Genomic DNA, 26,778 nt, shown 5'->3' with positions numbered 1-26,778 from the left:
GGTAAATTAAACTAGCTCACCTTGTGATCCTAACTAGCAATAGACCACAAAGAGGTAAACTAGCTTATGACTGTAATTGGCAAATGACCACGAAGAGGTAAATCAGTCAAAATTGTCCATAGCTAACAGACTCAAAACGAGAATACCATAATCAAACTTGAAACCTTGTCTGACTAACACGATTGGGTTATCCCAAATTGGCATTAATCAACTACATATACATAATCAACAATGTCATAGTATATAATACAATTTTCTAGCATCTCTTAACTAACAAAGATACAGGTTGAGGATAATTATGTAACAATCATTGACTTATATATTCTTGTTAATCATAAATTTAATCAAACTTAGTTTGGATTTTTTCAACAAATGATTTACCTATCACATATTTTAATGTTAAAATATTCACAAAACCCTATTATGGAATTGCTTTTAAGTCTGCATACACTATCTCTCTGATTGCTACTTTGAAAGCTTACAATCCAACAATCATTAAGAATATTCTGCATGAAACAAATAGTCAAAATTTTGAATAAAGTAATATTTCTTAACAAAGTAAATTAAACCAAATGGTGGCCCCTATTAATTATTACTCCGTATTATTTTTAGTAAAATTATATTTGGCTGCATGCTAGTTTGTAGGAAAATAAATAATCCAAAAACTAAAAGATAAAGTAAAGCGTTTCACAAAAAATTAGTTGGAAGTTTGGTGAGTGCCAAGGGAAAAAAAAATGGTCACACGAATACATATACTATAGTAATAATTAAGTATATGATAAGGTATATTCCCAAGATGTTTATATAGTATAGTATATAGGTGCCAAGTAGCTTATAATTTGAGTAAAAATAACTAATTACTATCTGAGGGTATGTATTAGCATAAAATGACATTATAAGTGACTATTTTGTGGTACAAATATATGTGGGTCTACTTTTGATTTGGGTCGGGTCAAAGTAGATTCGAACTCTTCGTAGTGAGAGAAGAAATCGATATATTGTACGCTCAAAACGGATAATGGGAGAATGAGAAATTGATTATCAAAGTATACCCATTTGAGTTGGAAAATGAAGGTGCAGTGGAAAGACGTACTTTGAAAAGAGGCTCTTTCTCGCATGCAGGGGTGGCCCACTGGTTACTAGCTATGTGAGGTATGCAACTCTATGCAATTAACTTGATCGGGAGGGTGTTGGTAAGAATTGAACTCATGACCTTCTTATACGAGCTCAAATATATCATACTCTACTCACATGGCCACCCTTTCGGAATGTGTTATTAGTATTATTGGTTTTGGTATGTAGTAGTTGTGTGCAAAGTATATATATATATATATTGCAACTTTATCGATCTCTATACACTTGCAACTTTATATCTCTATACACCTAATTATATTGCATTGGGTGGTTGATCCTGCTAACCCCTTTATTCTCATACCAACAATATAATAGTTTTGCAATATAATCTGGTATTGTTTATGAACCATCCAACAGGCACCATTTAATTTATACATTATTTTTGTTCCATTCTTTAATTAATCAAGTAATTAAATTAATTCTATTTAATTACGATGCACCAACTAAATGATCACCATATATTATAAAGTATATCTATTCAGAACACCTTTTTTTTTGGGTTTTGTTTACAATATGTATTGGTTGGTGTATATATGCAGATTTATTCAAAGTTCTATGGATACGTATACACTTTAGTCTCCACTACAGATTTTAAAAAATGAAATTATTTAAATAATTAAATTAGGAACCACTCCAATACAAATAATACATATCTCTTTTGGGATTCTAAAGGGGATAAAACATGATTCTCGTACTAGAATGTAGAATGCCACAAGTTTATTTTTACTAGTACTTTTCCAGTCAAACTTGCCACACAAGATTTTTCTATTATGATTTACCTCTCTTGTGTGAATTTATTTAATAATACATACCTTTAAATAATGACTACAAGTTTTCTTTGTGTGTGTGTGTGTGTATATATATATATATATATATATATATATATATATATATATATATATATATATATATATATATATATATATATATGACATGTAAAAGGCCGGAGTGGGTGAGTTTAGTTGCATCAAAAGATGAAGTGGGTACCAAGGACCTTGTGGTCCAATGGTATCTGGTTTGCTCCCCTAAGTGGGAGGTGATAGGTTTGAGCCTTATTAGAGGTGATTAGTTGTTTGGGTATTCTCATTCCCTTGTAAAAAAAAGATGAAGTGGGTACGTTCTTGATTTTTCCTTTTTAAAATACTATACAAGGAAGCTCACCTCGTTAAACCAAAGACGATTATATAGACTTTTGTGTAATAGTTCGCGATAAGCTTGACTAAGAAAGTATTTGTAAAATTTGAACTCGTGACTTGATACGAGAATTATATTTCACTTGCTCAAGGCGCTACACGAGAATTAAGCACTGATACAAAAACTGATTTAGACAGCTTAATATACCACACCCCCCCCCCTCCCCCTCCCCCTCCCCCTCCCAATGAGACTAAAACTCATAATCTTCTATTTGTAAGAATCACTTCATGCCACTTAACTACAAGATCATCTTTGGCTATTAGCAATATAAATATGATGTGAAATACTGAAATGGATGATTAAATATTATATTATGACACCGACCATATACTAGGAATTCCATTTTTTTTTTAATGAGCAATGTTATATATATATATATATATATATATATATATATATATATATATTAAACATGAGCAATGGTTGTTAAATATAATGTTACATGTTTTAATTAAATTTCAGGCATTTTGAATTTTGACACTTGTTATTACACGTTATATATATTATTTAAAACATGTACCACTTTTGTAATCATAATATGTTAAATCTTAATGAAACTTTTTTTTTTTTGTGACGAGAAAAATTCACAACTACTAGCTAAGGGTATACATTGCATAAACCCCACTCTTGTGTAATAATTCGTAAATGTACCACACAAGAGATGTAAACCACAATAGAAAGACTATATGTCTACGTGTAACAAGCTCAACCAAGAGAGTGTTGACATTAGCTAATAGAACTTTATCAATCATGGAAAGGGTGGATATAAGTAGATAAAATCTATATATGGTGTGCAGTTAACATTTATCATGATTGTTATATATATATAAAAAAAGCATTTATCATGATCTATAATTAAATAGCACAAAAATAAAAACAAAAAAGGAATAAGGTCAAATAGGTCCTTGAACCGCATACGATAATGTAATTAGGCCACTGAACTCAAAAAAATTACAATCGAATCCCTAAATTAACTCATTAAGAATTTGTTCAATTTGCAGGTTTTCCCCCTTTTTAAAAGGTCACCCAATTTAAAATATTTTTTAAAAATAATTTTTTAAAAAAATTAATTAAATAAACTAAAATTAGAAAAAAAAAACTTCGTCTCCATGGCCGAAGACGGTGTTTTTAAAAAAAAATAGTTTATTTTAATTATTTTTTGTTAAAAAATTATTTTTTAAAAATATTTTAAATTGGGTGACATGTTAGAAAGGGGGAAAACCTGCAAATTGGACAAATTGCTTGAAATCGATTAGTTTAGAGACTCAATTGTAGTTTTTTTGAGTTCAGTGACCTAATTGTATTATTGTGTGCGATTCAATGGCCTATTTGACCCTTATTTCAAATAAAAATAAAAATAAAAAAACGAAAAAAATGTAACTAATGATGTATCAATTTAACCAACCAGCTCAAACCATCGAGTTAATCCAACTAATTTTCTTATTGTGTTTAATCTTTTCATCCTTAACCTACTATTCCTTCTAATCTTTTCGAATTAACTCATCGTTTTCTAGTTAGATTAACATCTCAAAACAAACGTAACATGATTCAGTCAATTTTAAGTGGGAAAAAGGGAAGATAAGTGGGAAAAAGGGAAAACGGAGGTTGTGGGGGTGTTATCAAAAGGGTTAGAAGGAGAGAGCTTATGGGAGGGGACTAAGCAATAATTGGTCCACATACATCACTTGTGCCACTAATCATGTTTTAGTTGAGACATTTGACAACCCAACTCTCTTGTGGTTAGAGCATCAAGATAAAGGAAATTTTTTGCTTTGCTACTTTAATCAAGAATGGTGGAGGGATTCATCTATCTACCTCAATTTAGCTTCTTTTTCCTTTTTTCTTTTTCTTGAATTTATTCATAATTTCTTCTTTGACTTGAATAGAAGAAATTGTAGGTTATCCCAACCAAAAAGATACATTATATTTAGGCATAAGGGCAACCTCAACTACATTTGGAAGTTGGACTGCACAATATAATGTTGATCAATAGTTGTAACCTTTTGCACTTTTTCAAACCTAATTAGAATTTAGAAGATTGCTTGAAACTTTCTCAAACTTTCATAGCATTATCTATCGTATCATATATGGTTCTTTTATGCAGGTGAAGGGTATGCTTTAAACTTCATTATTTGGTTCAAATATCTAATCTTATACTCATGGTAAAAATGTACAAAGAATTGACCAAGATTCCCGAAAAAGGTACGGTGATCGAGCTGAGTGGTTGAAATAATATAATATTTTTGTATCTAAAGGTCACAAGTTCGATTTCCGTCGTATAAGGTAGGTCTTCCTAATGTGATTTATCATCAGTGTGGCGTGCAAGGCTATTACATAAAGTAGCTTATGGGAGGAAGGTTAAGAATGCATAAAATAAAAAAGGAATAACGTTCAAATTGGTCACTGAACGTAACCTGAAAATGCAATTAGGCCAATGAACGAAAAAAAAAAGAGGTACAATTAGACCACTGAACATTCCAAAAACGTGCAATTAGGCCACTGAACACTCCAAATGTATGCAATTTCACCGGATAGCAGGTTACCTGTTTACGTGGCAGTTGAGTTGGCATTTTTATTAATTTTTAATAAATTTTAAAAAATTAAATAATTTAAAAAAAAAAAAAAAAAAAAACAACTCCGTCATTTTAATTTTTTTTTTTTAATCAGATGAAATTGCATACATTTAGAGTGTTCAGTGACCTAATTGCATTTTTTTTTTCTTTTTTTTCGTTCGGTGGCCTAATTGTATTTTCAAGTTACATGTACGGGCTAATTTGAACCTTATTCCAATAAGAAATTTGGAAAGTATCTGTAACTTGTCTTTTGGTATACAAAACATTGCCTAACAGGCACACAGCCACACAACCACAAAGTCAGAACTACCATATGCAAAAATCCAAGAAATACAAAAATAAAATAGTTAATCATACACCAGTACACCACTACCCAAAGTGCAATTCTATTCAATCATATAGCATCCATTATTCCACAAAATTTTCAATAAGAATCATTTAATATTATCTGATTAAGTGAGTGGAATATAATTATCGTATTAGAAGTTTATGAGTTCTATTCTTACAAACAGTCTATTGGTCTAGTCCACAATAACACATTAAAAAGTTTAACTCCTTAACATGTCACGCTATTGTGAAATTTTTTATATGATGATGATTATTGTTAAACCATTTTTTGTAACATCATCTAAGTGGCCAAATAATGGCCTCTTTGCTTGGGATTGAACATGCTCACTTAAACATGCTCACAAAGAGGCGAGTTTTTATGTGAATTCGATGACAACGAACTATGTGATCATTTCACTTTCGTTTCTACCTCTTTGGTACTCCTCGAACTGCAACTTTTGTTTGCTGACTAGGTTGGTATTGCCTAGCTCCGTTTTGTTAGTGTTTTACTCCGTGTTTCTCCCCTCATAACGTTTAAAAAAAAAGTATAGACCTTGTAATTTAGTGAAACTTTCTATAACAGAAATCAATATCAATTTATTAGGTTGTCCTCGTCCCTAAAAAAAGACCACTTGCAAAATGATGTGGACTTTTTATTTTTATTTTGTTTTAATTTTTTATCCTCCGTGAAAAGCTTGCTAAAATAGCAAGCTTTCAAGCAAGCAAAAAGGTTGCCACGTATGACAACTTTTTGACTTTTTTTGTTGTTGTTATTTTAATATTATTTTATTATTGTATTTATAATATAATATGAATGAGATCATTTTTTAGAGTGAGAGAGTATTTTAGGTATGTAGAGAAAATAGTTGAAGAATTGTAAATTTGATGATGTAGAAGTGAGATCTATTTTTGAAAGTGAGAAAATATTGCAGGGATAATGATAGTTTTATTATTTTGTAATTGAATGACATATGTATGAAACTTAATATAAGAGATATCGAGATAGTTTTTGTGTCAATAACTTTTTCTTTTGATTTCTTATGTTATATATATATATTTTTTGAATGCTATTGTTACAATATAGTATCTGTTCATTTGGAAGAGTCACTAGACTACAAGGTCATTTTTTATATAAGAGACAGAAACATGATTATAAAATACAGTACCTAAACTTTTTGGTTTTATCTGTTTTATAAAATGTATTTTCATCTATAGAGCATGCAAAGCTCATATAAATAGTGCAACAGAGACGGTAGAAACAGAGACACCGCTCCACAACTCCTCGATAAGGCAAAGCACAGAAAAGATCAGACCGACCCGGAAGAAGCAAACAGTGGCTTTCTCTTCTCCTGGGTCAGTTCCAAGAGCTGAAATTCAGTCTTCTATTTCTCTCTCTCTCTCTTTGCATTTCCATTGATCTGTTGTTGTTTGTCTTTCTATTGAAATGTGCCTTTGGTAGCTGTCAATTTAAGTGTAGATCTGCGTGAGATGCAATCCTGAAAGGGTTCTTGCAGGGTTTTGATTTAGTAATTCTAGAATGTGGAAACTGGGATTTGGAGATTCACTGGAAATTGATTAACCGATTGATTATCAGGTGGGAGTCAAATTAGAGATTGATTTAGCTAATACAATGTGAAGTGTAAGTAGAACTTTATAATGGGTTGAATTAAAGATTGGATTTTGTCGTTATGGATTTTGTGATTTATTCACTTACTTACATTGGTCTTTTATTTTTGAAGAACTATGTTTATCTTTCATTAGTTGAAATCTAATTTTTAGCTTTAAATTTTGTTTCAATTGACACAGAGCTTTTCCTTTGTTGTTGTTGGAGTTAAAAGGGTGATTTCACTTATTTGGGTATATATCTGATAAGGTGTTACATTTGGGGGGGAAAGGTGTTTGATATAATGATTTGATGTGTATACTTTTACTTTTAGTGCTATTATTTTAGATAGCTTTTCTTTATATTTAAATTAGGCAGCTTAATGATTCTGCTTGTTCCTCCTCTTTATCAGTAATCATTTTTTGCTCCTTTTGATTTTGCTTAATCCATACATTTGATTAACTTTTGTTAAAGTATCAATAGGTTCTTCCTTCTTCGGTACATCTGCCTTTGAATCTGGCATTTCAAATCTGTTTCTTATGTGAAATCAATTCGTGTTTAAGTTTTTAAGGGTGGTAGGTGAATGCTTGGATGCCCGTTATTGGACATATGTGTATATGTGTCTTTGTCATTTTTAAGAACATGAAAAGATGTAAATCCTCATTGAGATGCTATTGTGAATAGAAAATTCTTTTCTGCTGTATTTTGATGTTTGTGTCTTAAGTTTTTCGGCTGAAATCAAATCCGGCAACTGCTGAATGGACATTTGTTTTCGGAGATCAACCTAAGTAAAGATCTATGTGATTACCGCTTCACGTACTTTTTTTTTTTTTTTTTTTTTTAATTTTTTATCAAGCACATAGTTTCTATGACTGAATGATGGGATGGAAAAATATGTTTTCTCATCTAATGCATGCTTAAATTTTTGCAGATCTATGGGGATGGAAGTTATTGATATTTGTATGGACAAAGAGCTTGATAGCGTTGTGAACGTTCAGGATGTTATTTCACAGGATCTAAGTAGTAATCAAGATGTCGATCATGAGCATGCTAGTGTGGAAGGAGAAACCAGTATGCCGGAAGAGAATTCTGAAGGAAAGGAGTATGAAGTGAAGGAGTGCACTGCTGAAACATCAATTCCGATTTCTAGACCTCCTGAAGATGATAAGTTTAAGGAACATGATGAGCCGAGCTCGAAATCTGAGATTATGTTGCCCGAGAAGGATATTGACTCTGAAGTTTCAAAAGCAGCCGATATTAACCCAAAATCAGGAGCTTCTGTAAAAACTGCAACCAAATCGGTTGCTGGAAACTGCAAAACAAAGTTCACAGTTCCTCAGCCGTTTGCTCTGGCAACTGAAAAACGTGCTTCTAATGGAAACCGTCTTGTTGGGAATGATGTGGATAACATCACACCTGTGAATAAGCCATCTCAAACAAACACCTTGCAACACCCAACCGGTACCAAACAAAATCAGGTAGTTGCCTTTGCTCGGCGTAAGTTTTTTTCTTTATTTTGTCTCTTAGTTAATGGAATTTTGTACATAGTTATTGGACCAAGAGGGTTGTAACTTGTAAGGTTAGCTCTTATAGATCACTGATTCCCTTTTTGTGTGCAGTTAGTCTTACCCGTGGCAACAAGAAAGCCACTGCAACCTGATAACAAGAAGCATCCCGATGATGAAGATTCATGCTCAATTACTTCTTTGTATGCCCTTTCTCTTTGAGCTAAATTTATAACATCTCTTTTTTGGGGTCCCTGATTTGGCCCCTTCTCTTCGATTTGTTTTGATTTTTAATAATTTTGTTGACTATGTGAAGTACTGCATCGGGAAGAAAACCTAGGGCAACTGTTGCATCAGCTCCAGTATTTAGATGCACCAAACGTGCAGAGAGAAGGAAGGAGGTATAACTCACTATCCTGATTTTTGTTTTTTGTTTTTACGTTTTAGGTTGTGTTTGGAAACCCGGAAAATGACTTCTGGAAGTCATTTTCCGGGTTTCCCATGTTTGGCAAGGCTTGGAAAACCCAGTCAACGGAAAATATTTTCCGTTGACTGGGGAAAACCAAGCCAATTTGGCGGAAAATGACTTCCGCCAAAATTTGGCGGAAGTCATTTTCCGCCAATGACCAATAATGTTTCCGGCGGAAACCAGACCACTGGTTTCCGCCGGAAATCTTAAAAAAGAAAAAAAGAAAAACAGTGAGGAAGGGGAAGGGAACCAGAGAGAAGTTCTCTCTGGTTCCTTCCGGCGAGGGAAACCAGAGAGAAGTGGGGAAACCAGAGAGAACTTCTCTCTGGTTTCCCTCGCCGGAACCTTCTCTCTGGTTTCGCCGGAAGAAACCAGAGAGAAGTCTGGGAAACCAGAGAGAAGTCCTTCTCTCTGGTTTCCGGCGAGGGAAACCAGAGAGAACGTCTCTCTGGTTTCCCTCGCCGGAACCGTTTTTTTTTTTTTTTAATAATTAATATTATTTGCTTTTAAAAAATAAATTTTATTATAATTTTTTATTTTAAATAAAATAACTAATTATATAAAATGGTTAATTATACAATTTTATCTCATTTTCCGAAAATGAACCAAACACACAAAGACTGTTTTCTGCCGTGTGCTGCCAAACACAAGAAATGGAAAATGTTTTCCGGAAAATGACTCATTTTCCAGAAGTCATTTTCCCGAAGTCATTTTCCTGCTTTCCAATGTGCACAACAACCTTGCTCAATCTAATCTAGGATACAAAATTCTTAGCTAATGAATTTATTTATTTATTTATTTCTGTTGATCAGTTTTACTCGAAGTTGGAGGAGAAACATCAAGCTCTGGAGGCTGAGAAAAGTGAATCGGAGGCAAGAACAAAGGTATTATTTGAGTCACCATCTTCATTTTACTCCTGCTAACCGCTATCTAGGAATACCAGCCCGCCCTCAAAACTCATGCTAAAAACTACTAAAGCAATAAATATATAAATAAATATCGAAATAATGAACCACAGCAATAAGATGTATCCCTTGCGATTTTATCCCTTCCTCAACATTTCAGGAAGAGACTGAAGTAGCTATAAAGCAACTGAGGAAGAGTTTATTATTTAAAGCAAACCCGATGCCAAGCTTCTACCATGATGGACCACCGGCCAAGATTGAACTAAAGAAGGTACTACATTTGTTCTGCACATATAATGGATAAAATGCTTATATGATGTATTATCCTTTCATTGATTCATGTTTCGGAAGCTTCAACAGTATTACATGAAGTATATTTGAATATTTGATTATTGAGTTGCGGTATGAAATGGAAAAATTATTTTGGTAAGACCACGAGGTGTCCTGAGCAGGCCCTAACTGTAAGAGGAACCTTTAAGCCCGTACCATACTCAGACTAATCCCCGTTCGCACCGGGCCGGCCCAATTAAGGGGCAAAGTGTTGCCCAGATTGGCTTTTCCATACGAGAGGGGGTTTGAACTCCCGATCTCTCTTAAGGGATGAGAGTGCACGACCACTCACGCCAACCAAGCTGGTTATGAATGGAACAATATGGATCACCTTTTGACCAATCTCTAACTGCCTCGTATGTATGGCAGGCCCCACCAACTCGTGCAAAATCACCAAAGTTGGGAAGAAGAAAGAGCTGCAGTGATGCAGCTGGTTCAGACAAAGGGACAGGAGACAGCGGCCAAGCAAATCGTCACAGTCTTGGCGTTTATAGGGACAGTACCATGTTCGCTTCAAAGAGTAGAAAACACTGTGCCGATGTCCAAAATGGCACTGAAACTTTCGAACTAGAAGATGATCCCAACCACAACAAAGCGGACACAACCGAGTCCGTTGTGTCTGAGAGACATCAAGAGATAAATGTTGGCATTGCTGTTCATTCTTGATTCATCAGTGAGTTTTTCTCCTAATTTAATAAGTGGAAAGCCTCTCTCCTTTCATCTGTTTCTCTTCTTGTGGTGCTTTTGGTTGCTGTATCAAGCTCTTGACCCCTCTGCAGTGGTCTGTTTATGTTAATTTATGGAAGTGTAAATTTTCTCCTTTAAGTTATATGCCCATCCATATATATTGTGTGAAGAAGAACTCAACCTCACCATGTTGTAATTACATTCATTTCTATGTAAAAAAAAAAAAAAAAAAAAAAAAAAAAAAAAAAAAAAAAAAAGAAACTTGCTACACCTGCTGTAATGTAGTCTTATGTATGTATGTAATTTATTTTGACTCTCCCATACTCGAGAATAAAGTGACATTTTTCGGTATTCGCTCCACGATGAGCATAATCTGGATTTGGTTCTGGTCGTTCTTGTAGAATTTGACTCTTACTCTATCTTGCAATTGTATTAGTAGTTCATTCACCCTGTGCCCTAAGTTGAAAGATTGAGTTATTGTATCAATCTTTTGTGCAGGGCATTTGGTTTCTTTATTATTGAGATTGATTCAGAGTACGACTGTGTCTCACACGAGTCTTTTTTTAGTCAAATAGTCAAATGAAAGTTTGACACAAAGTTCTTAAAAATATGTATGAATTTTATCACTATAAAAAATGTTTTTACATTATCTGAAGAAGTATGAGTATAAGAACAAAATAGAGTGAAGAGTTATCTTATGTTCTTGAATTACAAGAAGTTTTTCAAGGAAAATAATACGTTTCCTAAATGAATTATAAGGTTCTTTCCTCAATTATACTATCAATTATTTATCATTAATCAAATATTTATGGGAATAAGGGTCAAATAGGTCACTGTACTGCACACCAAAGTACAATTATAAGTCATTGAGCTCAAAAAAGATGCAATTAGGTTCCTGAACTACACAAATTTATGCACAATCCTCGGCTGGAGCCGATCTTTGTCTCCTGCCATGTTGGATAAATCACCCACAATGCCTGCGTAGAACTTAAAGTCAAAGCAGAAAGGGAAATAAACATATTAAGCTTTTAACGGTTGGGTATTTACTCTGCTTCTGCATGTGGATGTCGAATATGGAAAACGAAGAGAATTTCAAATAGAACAAGAAAGACAATTCTTCGTGCTGTGTCACATAAACACTACCTTAAAAGCTTAATATTTTTCGATGACGGACCGGCAAACTTTCAACAGGTAAACACAAATTTATATTTTGTATATATGCTCAGACGTGTATGAAAGCAAAGGAAAGAATCGAAGAAGCTTTTTTTTTTTTTCCCTTCGGGCAAGGAGAATGATTAAGTTAGTCAGCTCCAGAAAAATAGGAATACAAATAAAACCAAAATTTCCTTCTTTATGAATGGATTCCAACAACCCCCACACATTCAAAGAAGGAATTGAAGGTTAAGAAAAAATGTCTGAGCAATACTCAAAAGTTGACCTTAATGTTAGTGAACGAGATCTTGAGGCAAAATATTGATTTTTATCTCCCCGCCTGCAGCCCCCCACCATGGCCTACCCCTCTACGCCGGACTCCTCTCCACCGGGCTCTCCCGTTCCACCACTGGGGATAAGCCCATGACTCCGGAGGAAATGATGACGTTATTTCATACTGACTGGTTGCCAAGACAAGCAGTATGTATCTGTTTTCTTTTTATTTTTATCTTTTTATTTTTTATAAAAAACTTTCAGTTCTCTGCTTTTAATTTGCCAGCAAATCCTTTTGAACAGCACAAAATTATTGTTAATATATGTAAAATGGCTATTGATGAGTATCAGAAAAGTAATGTATGTACAGTTTTATTTTATTTTATTTTATTTTATTTTATTCTGTTTCTTTATTCAATTTGATATTTGGTATTTATTAATTATTTTGTCATTTTAGCCAGGAAAATGGGAGTTTGAGAGCGTGCCTGATGATGAGGAGGTAATCGTGGGAGGGATTGTTTATGCCCTCAAATTCCGAGCCAAAAACACGACGGGAGTGTTTCAAGTTATTGGGGTGTGGTTTCCTGGAGGGGGGCTGAAGGTGGATAAATGTAATAGGGTGATGTAGGTGGATGTTTGCTATCTTCACCAAAACATTATTGCAACCATGTGCCTTGTATTACATTTTATTATCCGGTAGTAAAAGTAGTATTGATAGCTAATCTTTGTTTTCCCGGGTCTCCCCTTCCATTTAGATATATATAAAAAAAAAAAACAATTTAACTAATTGTCTCCCACCAAAGGATGCTCATAGGTTCGAAATCTCGGTGGTGAGGACTTAAATTCTTTGATCTGAAAATCTTTGAGAAGGTATAGATAATAGAATATATACTACATTGTAAAGAATCATGAGTATTTAAAAAAAATACTTAATTGTCCAGTTGTCCCTCAACTATACTATTATCATCGAATGTAAAACTAAAAACTAATTAAGACATTTTATACTAGAAAAGCAACAAACAATGTCGTAAAAAATCACCATCAAGAGAGGATGAAGACCATATATTCACATGCCACTACACCAAAAGTTCTTGATATCAATTTGGGTCAGCGCCATAATTCGATGGTAGGATACCAGACTCTACCTTTCAAATCCCAACCCAACAATCCATGCCATAAAAGAAAAAAAAAAAAGAAAAAAAAAATATATATATATATATATATATATATATATATATATATATATATATATATATATATATATATATATATATATATCTCTTTGATCCAAATTAACCTACTCTCTTCATGACTACATCTAATGCTAGACAACATAGTCTCCCATTTAAGATTCTTTATTGCATATTGTCAAGAACATTGAATTGAATTAAAATTCAATTGACAATGCAAAATGTTTCAAGTTCGACTTTCTGTGTGAATTGTCTACTGGCGTTCTTAATTTAAACAAGTCAACTATAGGCAACTTAGGTTGCCTGTTTACCTTCTTGTGGTCTTTTTAAGTGTTAGAGTCACAAGACATGCTTCATTCAAAGTGCACTTTCGAAAATGACTGTTAATTTTCGATCTTGTCAATAGAACGTAACTCACAATAAATTTCAATTAAAATAGTATTATAAGGACTAGAAGTCTACAGTTGAGTGTGGAAATGGGGATAGTGTTTATTATTAGTCAAATGCAGACATGAAATTAAAGCTTGATCAAGTGCAATTATGTTTGTGTATGAGGGTGGGGGTGAGAGATCTTACAAGAGCCAACAATATCGAAATTAAATATACATTACAAAATAATTTAATATACATTTCCGTGAAATGCATGAATCATTGGTTCATGTGTGATAGGGGGATATAATGCACTTGGGAAAGGGGCTTCTGTTAGACTAAATATATCACATGCATCATATAATATGTGATAATAGGACCGATTAACCTCCAGCCATAGTTCTTGAGATGGTTGAACAATTCGGACTGCTGCAGAGATAACACGTATTTTGTCTCTCACTTTACTCAGCTCTCTCTAGATGGTGTATGAGGTATGTAGTTTAAAAAAATTACCACCGATTCTCAGTTAGGTTTGCTGTCAAAGGGGCGTTAAGTTTGAGGACAAAGTTGTCTTTTCACCTATATTTCTTCCCTATTCGTTTACCGTAATGGTATGCCTGCAACATCTCCCCCCCCCCCCCCGCCCCCCCCCCCCTCCCAGATGCTTCTTGAAATCCTCCATCATCGCCTTCACGTCTAGTTTCCTGATCACTGTCACTAGATCCTTTTCTGTATCCACTTTCACCACTTTTTCTTAATCAAGCATACCGCATTCATGGAGTAAAAGGAAATTTTGGGTACATGTATAAGAAAACTTTGTGCCCAAGAATCAACATAGAGAGCTACCTGATAAGTGTCAAAAACACACGTTTTCAAGGTCCATTAAGGGTGAGTTTTAAGCTATAAACAATCATTTGTGTACTATTCTTAGGCCATTTAAGCTAATATTGTGCATTGTGTTATAAATTGCCACCGCACTTTGTATTTTATGGTTTTATAGGTTAAATTGGACGAAAACGAGGCAAAGTGGCATAGGATGAATCAAACCGGGACAACCCGGAAGTTAGCGCAAGGGAGTAAGGTGACCGGAAGCCAACAACGAAGGCCCAATGCGTCGCGAAGATGGACAACGTACGTATCCCATACGCACGTACGTGCTTCGACCAACGTAGGAAAGGAGAGCCTATGGTTTGATTAAATGCCTCCACCGACGTAGGAAAGGAGAGTCTATGTTCTATGCAACCTAGTGTAGGTGCCATTAATTCTTCCTAGGTAGAGTCTTGCATTCTTACATAGGTCATCTACCTTAGGCTACTAGATGCATGAACCCTAGATACATCTATCCAATTTTCGTTTCCTTATTTTGATTGTTTCAATTTTAGTTTATGTTCCTTCCTTCATTGTCCATTGCATATGTTTCCTTTCACATCCCTACCTTGCACCTAATCTTCTTATCAATGCGTTGTGACAACTAATTGTCTTGCATTCTAATCACTCTGATTTGCCAACCTTGAGTTCGACACTCGGGGGTGTCACAACCTTCGTTTACACTTTACCATCTTCAAATTCCATCCCATACAAAACTACAAGATCACTACCCTGTAACAAGAAACAATGGATGAAGGGTCGTCCAAAGACTCCATCTTTGCGGAGAGAGAGAAAGAGGAGTTAATGGTATAATCCACAGGTGGTTCGCCTATCTTCAGAGCTACCCATTTTTTGAAACCCATGGCTTTCGCCATTGACGACCGAAGGCCAAAGCTTCCTTCGTTGCCATTCTCGCCGAAGTAGAGTGACCTCTTGAGGTGGCATTCAGTGGGTGGAAGGATCCGCAAAACTTGTGAGGAAGAAATATAGGTGAAAGGACATCTTTGCCCTAATACTTAACACCCCTTTGACAGCAAACCTAATAGAGGGCTACGAGTGGTAATTTTTTTAAACTAGTAGGACGTCTAGTGGTCGTTTTAAAGTCAAGGGACCGCACCTGGTAATACCTTAATACTCGGAGGACCATTTGAGGTATTAACTCTTTCTCATAGTAGAAATGACAAGTTTGCCCTCACACTTAACGTCCATTTAACACCAAATCTAACGGAGAACCACGGGTGGTTATTTTTTTACACTCGAAAAACGTCTCGTAGTCGTTTTAAACTCGAAGGACTACACATGGTAATACTTTAATACTCGGAGGACCATTGGAGGTATTATTGAATTGAGTTAATACCCAAAATTGTCCTCGACTATAGTGGTTTTTCTCAATTTCGTCCTAAACGACTTTGGTGTCATAAAATAGTCCCAGAGTTTTGTGTTATCGCTCAATATTGTCCTCCGTTTATTTTTCTGTCAAAAGAATGTTAAGTTCATGGATAATTCAGTAATTTTACATTTAGGTCTTCTGTCCGTCTCCTTTACTTCACCGGTGTTCTCTCCGTCTCAATACCTCAAATTGCGACCATTTCTTAACATTAATCACTTAACCATACACTTAAACATTTATAGTGAAATGCAGATTATTATCAATATATTCATATTATACACACAAGGAGATTTGTTCGCATATACACTCGGCGGTTCACGAGAGCAGGTTGGAGGCTGGTGAGGCAACTCGGCGGGCAGGGGTGGACCTCATCTGCGGCCGTCCGGTCGTCGAAAAAGGGGAAATCAACAAAAATGCCCAGAATTCTCCCGGAAGTCTAAATTGATGATCTGATTGGGGATTTGATTCCAGATTGTGCTCTATTCCTTTAAATTACGCCACAAAATAGAGATTGGGCATCTACACGCCAAGCAAGTTCGCAGACTGGATATTCGAGAGTAATCTCAGTAAATTGCTACCAAGGAAAGCGATAGTAAGAATAACAGAGGAGGAGTGGGGGGTTATCTAGCAACAATTGAAAAGGATCGTACCTTGGTGGGGCAATTTGTGAGAGGGAGGCCACCGCTGGATGCGATTAGGTCAAAGCTTCGTCCAATCCTTCGAATAGTGGGCGAGATGCAGGTAGGATCGATGAATGCGATGACTATATTGACTATATTTGACAGAAAAATAAATGGAGGGAGGGAGTGCAGGTCAGAGTTGCAAGGTGGTAGTGAAGGGAGTGCAGGTTAGATCTACGCCACAAATATTTGAAGGGACTGTAAAGTCCAAATTGATGAATATTTGAAGGGACTGTAAAGTCCAAATTGATGTTCTCGTAGGTTTTGAGGAAGAATGGAGGGAGTGCAGGTCAGATTTGTGAGGTGGTCTTCGGAGACGGAGAGAACACCGGTGAAGTAAAGGAGACGGAGAAGACTTTAAATGTAAAATTACTAAATTATCCTCGAATTTAACATCCTTCGATGAAAAAATAAACGGAGGATAATATTAAGCGGTAACACAAAAGTCTGGGACTATTTTATGACACCAAAGTCGTTTAGGACGAAATTGAGAAAAACCACTATAGTTGAGGACAATTTTGGGTATTAACTCTTATTGAATTTAACATAAATTGCATCCGTACGGATCCCCGTTTCCAGAACAAGTTGCATCCACGCGCCGAGCTCAGACGGATAACAGCGAGGATTAACGAAATGAGTGATGTACCGTCAAAATTGACACCGTCGTGATTTCGCCACGAATTCCCATTTTCTCCCTCCCTCCCTCCCTCAAGCCTTCCCCTCCGGCCAAAATTCAGTTAGCCTGTATCTATCTATCAATCTATCTATCTATCTATCTATGTAATCAAATGCTTCTCCAGCTCCATCTCTTCAATCACGTTCGTTAATGCCGATACGAGTAGGTGCGTCCGTCGGCGTACTACAACGCTTATCTTTCGTCGGGGATCGTTAGAGGAAATGGAGGTGGAGTGGTGGGTGGGAATGGTGGAGCTGCTCAATAAGCCAGCGGTGATGGAAGCATTCGTCGACATTTTGGTCTGCATCGTCCCGATTTGGGTGGCGGTGATGATCGGCCTCATGATTGGCTGGTCCTGGCGGCCGCGCTGGACCGGGATTCTGGCTCTCGGCCTTAGGTCTAAGTTGAACCGGATTGTCTGGACCGCTCCTCCCGGGTTCGGTGCTCGCCGCCTCTGGTTCGCATTCACGGCTCTGTCTGCGTTCTCGGTTGGCCGGAGGTTGTGGAATAGTTTCCGTGGCAGGACGCGGAAACCGTCTTCCGAGTCGGTGGATGTTTCGGCTCCGGTGGATGGAGAAGGTGCTGCTTGGACGACCACGGCCTCGGATTTGATTGAGAGGAGGAGCACTGAGGATATTATCCAGTATGTTCTAATTTGAAGCACTTTTGTCTGTCTGTGTGTCTATAAGTGATAGGTCAGTTTAAGAACAATAATACCTATGCATTTATGTTTCTGCTTTATATTGATTTATAGAAATTATAGAAATTGAAGAGCAACTATGGTCATGCTTTATGTTCATTAACTGCACCTTAAGTGCATAAACATTTGAAATATAGAGAATTTAGATATTTGTCCAGTCATTCAAGTAATAGTTTTCTTTTAACTGAAAAGGTAAGATACCTTTCTAGTTTCCATCCACAACCCATATGGAAAAAGAGAAACATAACACTTTAAGCAATCAAATGTTGCCCAGAAGTGTAAATCCAGTGATAGTTCAACAATTTTTTTGGGTTAATAGAGTAAGGTGGTGTTAAAGTGGATAACAACATTGAATGATCCAAGGATTTGTCTGATTTAGTTAAAGCTTTGATATTGCTTTGTCTATGTGATTATTAGATTATGTGTAGAGGAAGTAGCATTGATTACTTCTGTTTGGTTGCATTTTAATGTGGAGATTTAAAGGGAGTAGGAACCTGCTACTTACTTTTTGCTTGGTTGTCATTTTACTAAGATATCAATCCATTTTGGCTGGTTGTTTATAGTGTGCATAGTAGTCATTGTCCATGTAAAGGCAGTATGCATAAATTTCTTCTTGTTTGGTTGTGTAGGTATCTGCAATGAGGTATAGAGGTTTGCATTCCTTTCTAACACAACATATGTGCTTTCTGCATAGCTCTTTGAAGTTTCTAACTACATTGGGAATATTGTCATATAGTTCATGTGATGTCAGAAGTTGTTCCCATTTGTTTTGGGAACAAGGACCATATCTCTCTGTTCTTAAATATAGAGCTTTGCAAAAGAATAACATATATGGTAGAAACAAGCTTGTTCAGGAAAGGTAGTACTTGCAACTACAATTACATAAAGAACCAAATACTTGGAGAAAAATTTCAAGTTTTGTGTGTTTTGGTTGAATGCATGCACCACTAAGTTCTTGCAGGAGCTCTATTTGTGTGATTTTCCACCTCTTATATAAATTTTTGCCCACCTTTGTCATTAATGCTTTATCTGTTCATCCTCTATGAAGGGCAAAAACTACAGGTGAGATTCCAATAACTAACCATGTCTAGTCAATATCTGTTCATCCAGATACTGGCTTAACATGACCATGGCTTCATATAGTAACTCTTGCTTGTGATTCAAACTATTCTTGTTCACTTAGAATATGATGCACCTGATTTTCTTGCTTCCTAACTTACTTTGGAGTGAGTATTGTCTTTATAGTTACAACATCCTCCTAAGCCCTAACAAACTCTCAATTTTTCCACATCCTTTGGTATTGCATATCTCAGTATGAATTGGTATAGGCAACAGTCCAATTGTTTCCTGCAATTTGAACTTATACTTAATTTGATCAAACAGTTGATGTATTTTTGAAAAGATTAGGTTGTATCAGCAATGCTAATCCTGATTTGACAAATATTTTGGGCCAGAAAACTGTCCTATTTTATTTAATGTTGTTAAAGTAACACAGTCCTCTTGGGTTATGAATATTAGCTGTTTAATTTTGCTTTACTGGTTGTGCAGGTGCATTACTGGAAATTCTGGCCAAGAGAAAGAGGATGTAACAGAAAATGATCTGGAACATTTTTTGCTACTTCTAGATGGCAAATATGGGGAGATGGCATGGCAAAGCATGATGGAACGGTCTACTTCAAACATGACATACCAAGCTTGGCGGCATGAGGCTGAGGTTTGTTTAAACTTGTCTTTGATGTATATTTTTTTCCCTTATTTTCTGATCAGCTTTTCCTTCATTATTATAGTTTTCGTTTTGAAAAATGACTAGAATTACATGACTATCCTCTAACCACATTTGTATGTTTAACCTCAATTCTCTTTGTTTCTCTTTCTCCCATACTGGTGTGAAGAGTGACTAGCTTTTCCTCTGTAATTCTTCTGTTTATCTCTTATAGCCAGACCTTTTCATGCTTTCATTAGTTCCATAGAAGTTTGTCTAAAATTTCTAAAATGCATTTATAGCAAATCATGCCTTCTACGGTCATTTACGTGGCTTGCAAAACAGCAAAAGAATGAAGTTATAACCTTGATTTGTGCTGTGTTGACTGCTGAGCCTGTAATCCTAGGCATGGTTCTGCTAGGACATTCTTTGTACACGTTATAGACACATGCACACATGATCATTTGTTTTAATTTGTTTCAAACTTGATACAAGTAAACATGAATCTCCCCTTCCATGTCTGTTCATTTTTTATTATTATTATTTTTTAACTGAATCCCTTTTTTTCCCCAGAATGGCCCACCTGGGTTGCTACTCCGGAGCAAAACTGTGTTTGAGGATGCAACTCCGGAGCTTGTCAGAGATTTCTTCTGGGATGATGAGTTTAGGCCTAAATGGGATCCGATGCTTGCATACTTCAAGATATTGCAGGAATGTTCTCATAATGGGTTCATGATAGTTCACTGGATCAAAAAGGTTTGTTAAAGATGAGAGGTTTCTACATATATCTGCTACATAATTCTATTAATTACCTGGTCCAAGTTAATATGTAACACTCAGATGGCTTGAAACTGCTGTATGCAGTTTCCATTTTTCTGCAGCGATCGTGAGTATATCATTGGTAAACGAATATGGGAATCAGGAAGAGCATATTATTGTGTAACAAAGGTACAAGTTTCTTGAATACGAATTTGTAGAACTTAAACACCAAGCTGCAAATTTATGTTTGTTTCTTGCTAAGTTATATCCTATAATCTTCTATTGTTTGAAAATGTGGGTAGCAGTGATTAAGTTTACCAGTTTATACAAATACAGAAGCACACAGCATCCTATCTAACAGTACATCATTTGCAATCATTTTTTTTAATTGCCGTTAACATTAGTGTGCATGCTGTATATGTTCTAACATGCGAGCTCCAAACTATAGAGTGTTCCATATCCAGCTTTGTCAAAGCGGGACAAACCTAGGCGTGTGGATGTGTACTTCTCAAGTTGGGTTATCAGGCCTGGTAGGTTCTATGATTCATAAACAATTGAATTCCCAAGGACGCTTCATGCAACTTGCCTTGACTTGTTAAAGTTTTGATGTAGTGGAATCACAAAAGAGAGACGGACAATTCTCTGCTTGTGAAGTCACCCTTACCCATTACGAAGACATGGGAATTCCCAAGGACGTCGCAAAGCTAGGTGTTCGTCATGGTATGTGGGGAACCGTTAAGAAGCTGCACGCTGGCTTCAGAGCATATCAGAACATGAGGAAAACCGATGCACCGGTATCAAGATGTGCCACGATGGCAGGAATCACCACGAAACTATCAAGCGAGGAGTATGGTCAGCGGGAGGTCGTGTCCAGGGAAGAGCAAAGTGGTGAGGTTTCAAACGTCGAGCACGGGAGAAATGGCAGCGGAATTGACTGGAAATGGGTGGTAATAGGAGGAACTGTGGCTCTGGTCAGCCTTCACACAGGATTATTAGGCAAAGCTCTGTTAATTGGGGCAGGACAAAGAGTTGGCCGGAAACGAGGAAATCCTAGGTGAGGATTTGGCTCACTTGTGTTTTCCAGAAAACCATCTTCCATTTGTTGTACTAGCTATTGCAATGAATATAAAAATATGATTATATTTAAAATTTGTTTGTTTATTTTTCTTTTTTTTTTGGATTTGAACATTGTGAGTTGTTTATCATGCCTTGTTCATTTGGACATTTGGTAGGCGCTACAACATTATTAAACCCCAAGCCTCACCAGTCACCCCGCCTCTTCTTCTCCTTCAATTCTTGTCCCATTGGCAGCTTTTGGATTGAATTTTAAGATTGTACTCGTGTCGTCTAACCCAGCTTGTTATGTGTTTTTAATATGATATTTAAAAGAATGTTTATGGTGTCAACCGATATTATCATCGCTTGTACCTAGTACAAGTTAAAAAATATTTGATATAAAGCTCAAAATCTTTTTCATTCACTTTAAAGTTGAACGAGTACAAATGGTATAGAAGATAAAGTTATGTTATATTCAAAAATTAAATATTGGGAGAAAATCGCAGCACTAATCAAGGGTCCCCTTATAACCACCCCAATAAATTATTGCACAACTACTCCTTATCTCAGTATATATATCTTCGAGTTTGGACGGACTTAATTCACTGATTCAGTAAGCAGTATTTGGAAGAAGTAATCAATGTTCGAACCTCGACAACAGCAGTGTGCGTACCGATATTTGGTTCTATTTACTAAGCTATTGAGTCACCGTAATTTACATTCTCCTAAATGCTGGGCTGGAGCGTGGGAAGCACTTGGAATTGAGGATTTAACATTTTGGAAAAAGATAAGTATATACATCATTGCGGGTCCCTTGTAACCACCCAATAAATTAATGTACAACTCTCATTATATACATCCTCACCTACGACTATGATGTATATCTACTTTTTATCTTGTTTTACATTATATTAAAGAATGCATGTGATGTTGAGTGAGCTAGGGATGGATTCACCTATTCTTCCATTTTCCGGTACTATTACTGATTATAAGCTCCCCACATTTTCCCGACATATCGTCCGGCGGGAATATAGCGCCTTAGACGATGAGTCCAGGGAGAAGTTTGCGACCGCCGTTAGAAAATTGAAGGAACGACGACTTCCCGTCGATCATGCGGATTATGATCTCTTTAAAAGTTTGCACCAAGCTGGATTCTCCCCTGGAGCACACTTCGGAGCGAGCTTCGTTGCTTTCCACAGAATGTATACTTACTGATAATAATCTCCCATGAATTCTCTGCAAATTTTCTACTTTTTGCCCAAAATTTGACGGAATTGAATTGCTCCTTCTCTAATATCGATCATATCAATAATTTATTTGTATGTTGTATATCAGGTATTTGTTCATGTATGAAAAAATGCTTCAAAATGTGGCTGGAGATTCAACAATCTTCGTGCCTTACTGGAACAGCACGCTAGACAGCGATTTACCCGACCACGCTGCTTATGCCCCGTTTTCTGACATGGTTTCCGGCATGGGGAACCTCAGCTCCGATGTGGACCGGCGGTGGACCGTTTGCCAAACTCTGGGCGGCAAACGTGCGGGTATCACCGACCCAGAATGGCTGCAGACGTCGTTCGTGTTGTACGATGAAAACAATAATCTTGTCAGGATTAAGGTTGAAGATTGTCTGGATAACGAGAAGCTTGGCTACAGTTATCAGGTATATATATATGTCTTATCTTGCAAAAATTCAACTCATACTCTATTTACTCATTTTTCACTTATATTTCTAATATTGTTGTATGTTGAGATATGATTAAAATAACGAAACGTAGCAGGATAGAAAATAAAAAACAGAATCATAACCATGAGGTTCGTCTGTTGGCAAATATTGTGTTTAACTTGGTAAAAAAGTAAGTCTTGTTATTGCCGTGACTGGTAGTATTCGACAATCCTTTAAAGAATTATTAAAGAATTTAGATGAATTTGTTGTCATTTTGTTATACCGTTGGCCACCATCCGAGACAATGTCCAAGCTTCGAGCTCAATGACAAACAAATAATTGTTCACGTCTGGTCAGTATCGTTGTATGCTTCGCATTGAAAAACAGAATTTGCTTTGCGTAACAACAATACCTACTTCTCATACTAAGGCCTTTAGTCTCTCATTTTTGTACTTGGTCATCACATTACTTCGAATATGTCTCAGGAAAAAACATTGCTTCACTCAGGTGCTTTGTAATTCAGACAAGTTATTATATAACGCATCTATCCCGCTATGTATGTCTATCCGAAATAACCGGCCAATGAGCGAACTAGTAGCATTTCAAAATTAAATGCACTTTTTTCATTTTCTTTGTTTTTTTTGGGTCACATTTTTCTTAATTTTGACAAATGGGATAGTTCAAAATTGTGTTAAAATTAGCATGCATAAACCCTAGCTTTCCGCCAGGATTTGCCGAATCCAAGAAGCAAGAAGTTCGAGCCGTTCACCGGAAAAAACCCGAGCAGCACCGGATCAAGTCTTCCCACAGCCACTGCCATCTTGCCGGCGACCTTAGACGAGACTGTCAAGTTTTACGTGACGAGGCCGCCGGCGACGACGTCGACGAAGAAGAAAGAGACGGAAGACAAGGAGACGGTGCTGAATTTCTACGTGGAGTACGATGAGACAAAGAATATTAGGTTTGACGCGTACCTGAACGAGAACAAGGACGCGAATTCGCTGGAGGTCGAAATGGCAGAGTTCGCCGGAAGTTTCATCAACTTCGCGTGGCCGCGCCAGGGATCGGAGAAGACCAAGACGACGACTACTTGGAGCCTGGAAATCGCCCAAGTGCTTCAGGACTTGGCGCTCGGCGGCGAGAACAAGATTCCGGTGACTCTAGTGCCAAAATGTGGCGGTGATTCGGTAACCGTCAAGAGTGTCGACATCACTGGTTAAGATTCACACTGCACTATGAACTCTGGTTCATGTGTTTGTGTTTTACGTTATGAAATATTATACGTGAAACAAATTAGTAATTGTGTCTTGTCTTGTGAAATTTTGTGCCTATGAACATAATATGTATCTAAATCATATTTGAAAAATAAGTAAATATATAATATATGTATATGTTTTATGTTATGATTTTTTGTATCTTGTGTTATGAAATTATGCATCTTACGTATATGAATTATGTATCTCGTCATTTCAGTCCAGCTGGGTCCATAATGCTATGTTATGTGTTTTCTTGATATTTTGTATTTTGTGTTATAAAATTATATACTTTGCGAATATAAATTATGTACCTTGTTGTTTCAATCCATGACCCAGGCGCTACAACATTCATTATATTATATTAAACCCCAAGCCTCACCTCTTCTTCTTCTTCTTCAATTCTTGTCCCATAGTTTTACTTGCACAAGTTGGGTTTGAATTTTAAGATTGTACTCGTGTCGTCTAACCCAGCTTGTTATGTGTTTTTAATATGATATATGAAGTTTGTGGTGTTGATCGATATTAGTATTGGGCTTGTACCTAGTACAAGTGTAGAAGTTAAAAAGTATTCCATATTTGATACAAACTTAAAATCTTTTTCATTGATTTTGAAATTATACGAGTATAAGTGACACAAAAGATATAATTATACTAGTCTCTGCCAAAGATGAAGATACGAAGAGTCTCTGCAAGCTATGCTATTTAGTACAAAATTCCAATATGAATTAAATGAGTTTTAATACATGATGGAACTCAATTTTCTACTCCCAACAAAAATGTCAAGTCTAATTTATTTATTTTTTTTAGGTCTAAATTTTGAATGAGGAAATAAGGGTAGAGGATAGAACTCGAGAGTCCAAGCAATGAGTATTATCTTTCGAATTAAAATTGTTGGCCGCTAGCCAGGGCCGGTCCTATCATTTTATAGGCCCAGGGCATAGCAATAAAAATGGGTTCTATATTAAATTATATATTCTTATAACTAAAATTTAAATTAAATAAGAAAAAATATTAATGTCAAATAATTTAAAATAAGATTCACAAGTTTTTAACAATTATACATACACATGAAAATAATTCTAGATGCCTTCCTAAATCCAAAATAACCAATAACCGCATCAATACTTTCATAAATAAAGAATTATAGTTTATAAAAACGAATAAATAACTTAAAACCATATGAGCTTATAGAGTTTCACATTAGTAATTTTTAATAAAAATGTATAAAACAAAACTTAATATAGGAGTTTAGCATAAAATCTTAATTATTGGAAGCAATAAATAAAAAAGCTTCAAACATGATAAAAGATATTCATAATAAAATATAAAACATAATTAATTGGTAAAATAGTTCGAATAAAAAATACATAATAAATCGCACATATTCTGTATTGATATAGATATTTATAAATACTTTTTCTTTTAGTTATATCAATTTTTAAGTTTTTTTCTAAATGCATAATTATTATAACAATAAAATTATAAAAAAATACTTAGCATGCTTGGATTTTGCATTTAACTCATATATATCCTAAACAAATTGCAATACTTCAGGCAATTTAATATGAACCTCAATATTAAATTAAAATTCAAAGAGCAAATTCAATACATAATATTTGCTAAATATTGAATAGTAATTTAATTATGAATTTAATGCCAAAAATTAAGAGGGAACTAAAGGGCATTAATATCTGAAAACAAGCAATTACCATATATTTACCATTTGCTAAAAGTAATATTCAATATTAATTAAGGAAATATTAATATGGTAATATCAAACCAAATAATTACCATTTACCAAAATTAATATATATAATATTAACTAAAGCAAACATTAATATGGTAAATAAATATAAAATAATGGTAATTACCTTAATGACTTGCGTGTTCTCCCAGGAAACTCCAAATCAAACAACCAAAGCCAAAACAATGGATATAATTAATATTTCGAAGTCCAGATGAAATATGAAAATAACTGTGCTTCATGTTGAATTTTTTTTTTTCAAAAAAAAAAAAAAAACACACAACTACAGTACGTTAATTCATTCTACACATACAAGGAAAATTATATAATTGTATGCTGATTTCGAAATATTAATATAAAACATATACGAAAAACCCTTAATGTATATGAAAGAAATTAATGTTGATCGTAGGCAACTCAATCAACCAGACAGAGATTATAAAGGCTCTGAAACCAAATGTTAGATACACAATAGTCTAACTATAATAAACCATAGTATACGAGAAACCTAACCTCGTATGATAGCGGAAGCGTAGCCGTGTTGATCTCCAGCCATAGTTGATGTTCCTGT

General features: G+C 35.5%; 3 protein-coding genes across 3 annotated transcripts; all 3 read left to right on the top strand.

Annotated features, from left to right (window-relative positions):
• The first annotated feature begins 6,412 nt into the window (after positions 1-6,412).
• LOC109176270 (protein WVD2-like 3) lies at positions 6,413-11,087 on the top strand. The gene is made up of 7 exons (XM_019325732.1): positions 6,413-6,581; positions 7,763-8,309; positions 8,451-8,539; positions 8,653-8,737; positions 9,618-9,689; positions 9,871-9,981; positions 10,410-11,087. The coding sequence occupies exons 2-7, from the start codon at positions 7,767-7,769 to the stop codon at positions 10,704-10,706; spliced, it is 1,197 nt and encodes a 398-aa protein (XP_019181277.1). The 5' UTR covers positions 6,413-6,581; positions 7,763-7,766; the 3' UTR covers positions 10,707-11,087.
• A 6,132-nt stretch (positions 11,088-17,219) lies between these two features.
• LOC109176156 lies at positions 17,220-21,815 on the top strand. The gene is made up of 6 exons (XM_019325599.1): positions 17,220-17,967; positions 19,573-19,738; positions 20,300-20,482; positions 20,591-20,674; positions 20,934-21,015; positions 21,098-21,815. Exons 1-6 carry the CDS (start codon positions 17,546-17,548, stop codon positions 21,541-21,543), a joined length of 1,383 nt encoding a protein of 460 aa, XP_019181144.1. The 5' UTR covers positions 17,220-17,545; the 3' UTR covers positions 21,544-21,815.
• A 656-nt stretch (positions 21,816-22,471) lies between these two features.
• On the top strand, positions 22,472-24,563 carry LOC109175511 (polyphenol oxidase B, chloroplastic-like). The gene is made up of 3 exons (XM_019324779.1): positions 22,472-22,743; positions 22,877-23,204; positions 23,936-24,563. The coding sequence occupies exons 1-3, from the start codon at positions 22,487-22,489 to the stop codon at positions 24,425-24,427; spliced, it is 1,077 nt and encodes a 358-aa protein (XP_019180324.1). The 5' UTR covers positions 22,472-22,486; the 3' UTR covers positions 24,428-24,563.
• Positions 24,564-26,778: the final 2,215 nt, after the last annotated feature.

The sequence above is a fragment of the Ipomoea nil genome, unplaced genomic scaffold (genome assembly GCF_001879475.1).
Source record: "Ipomoea nil cultivar Tokyo-kokei standard unplaced genomic scaffold, Asagao_1.1 scaffold0688, whole genome shotgun sequence".
NCBI lineage: Eukaryota > Viridiplantae > Streptophyta > Magnoliopsida > Solanales > Convolvulaceae > Ipomoea > Ipomoea nil.
This window is presented reverse-complemented; position numbering and strand designations above follow the sequence as displayed.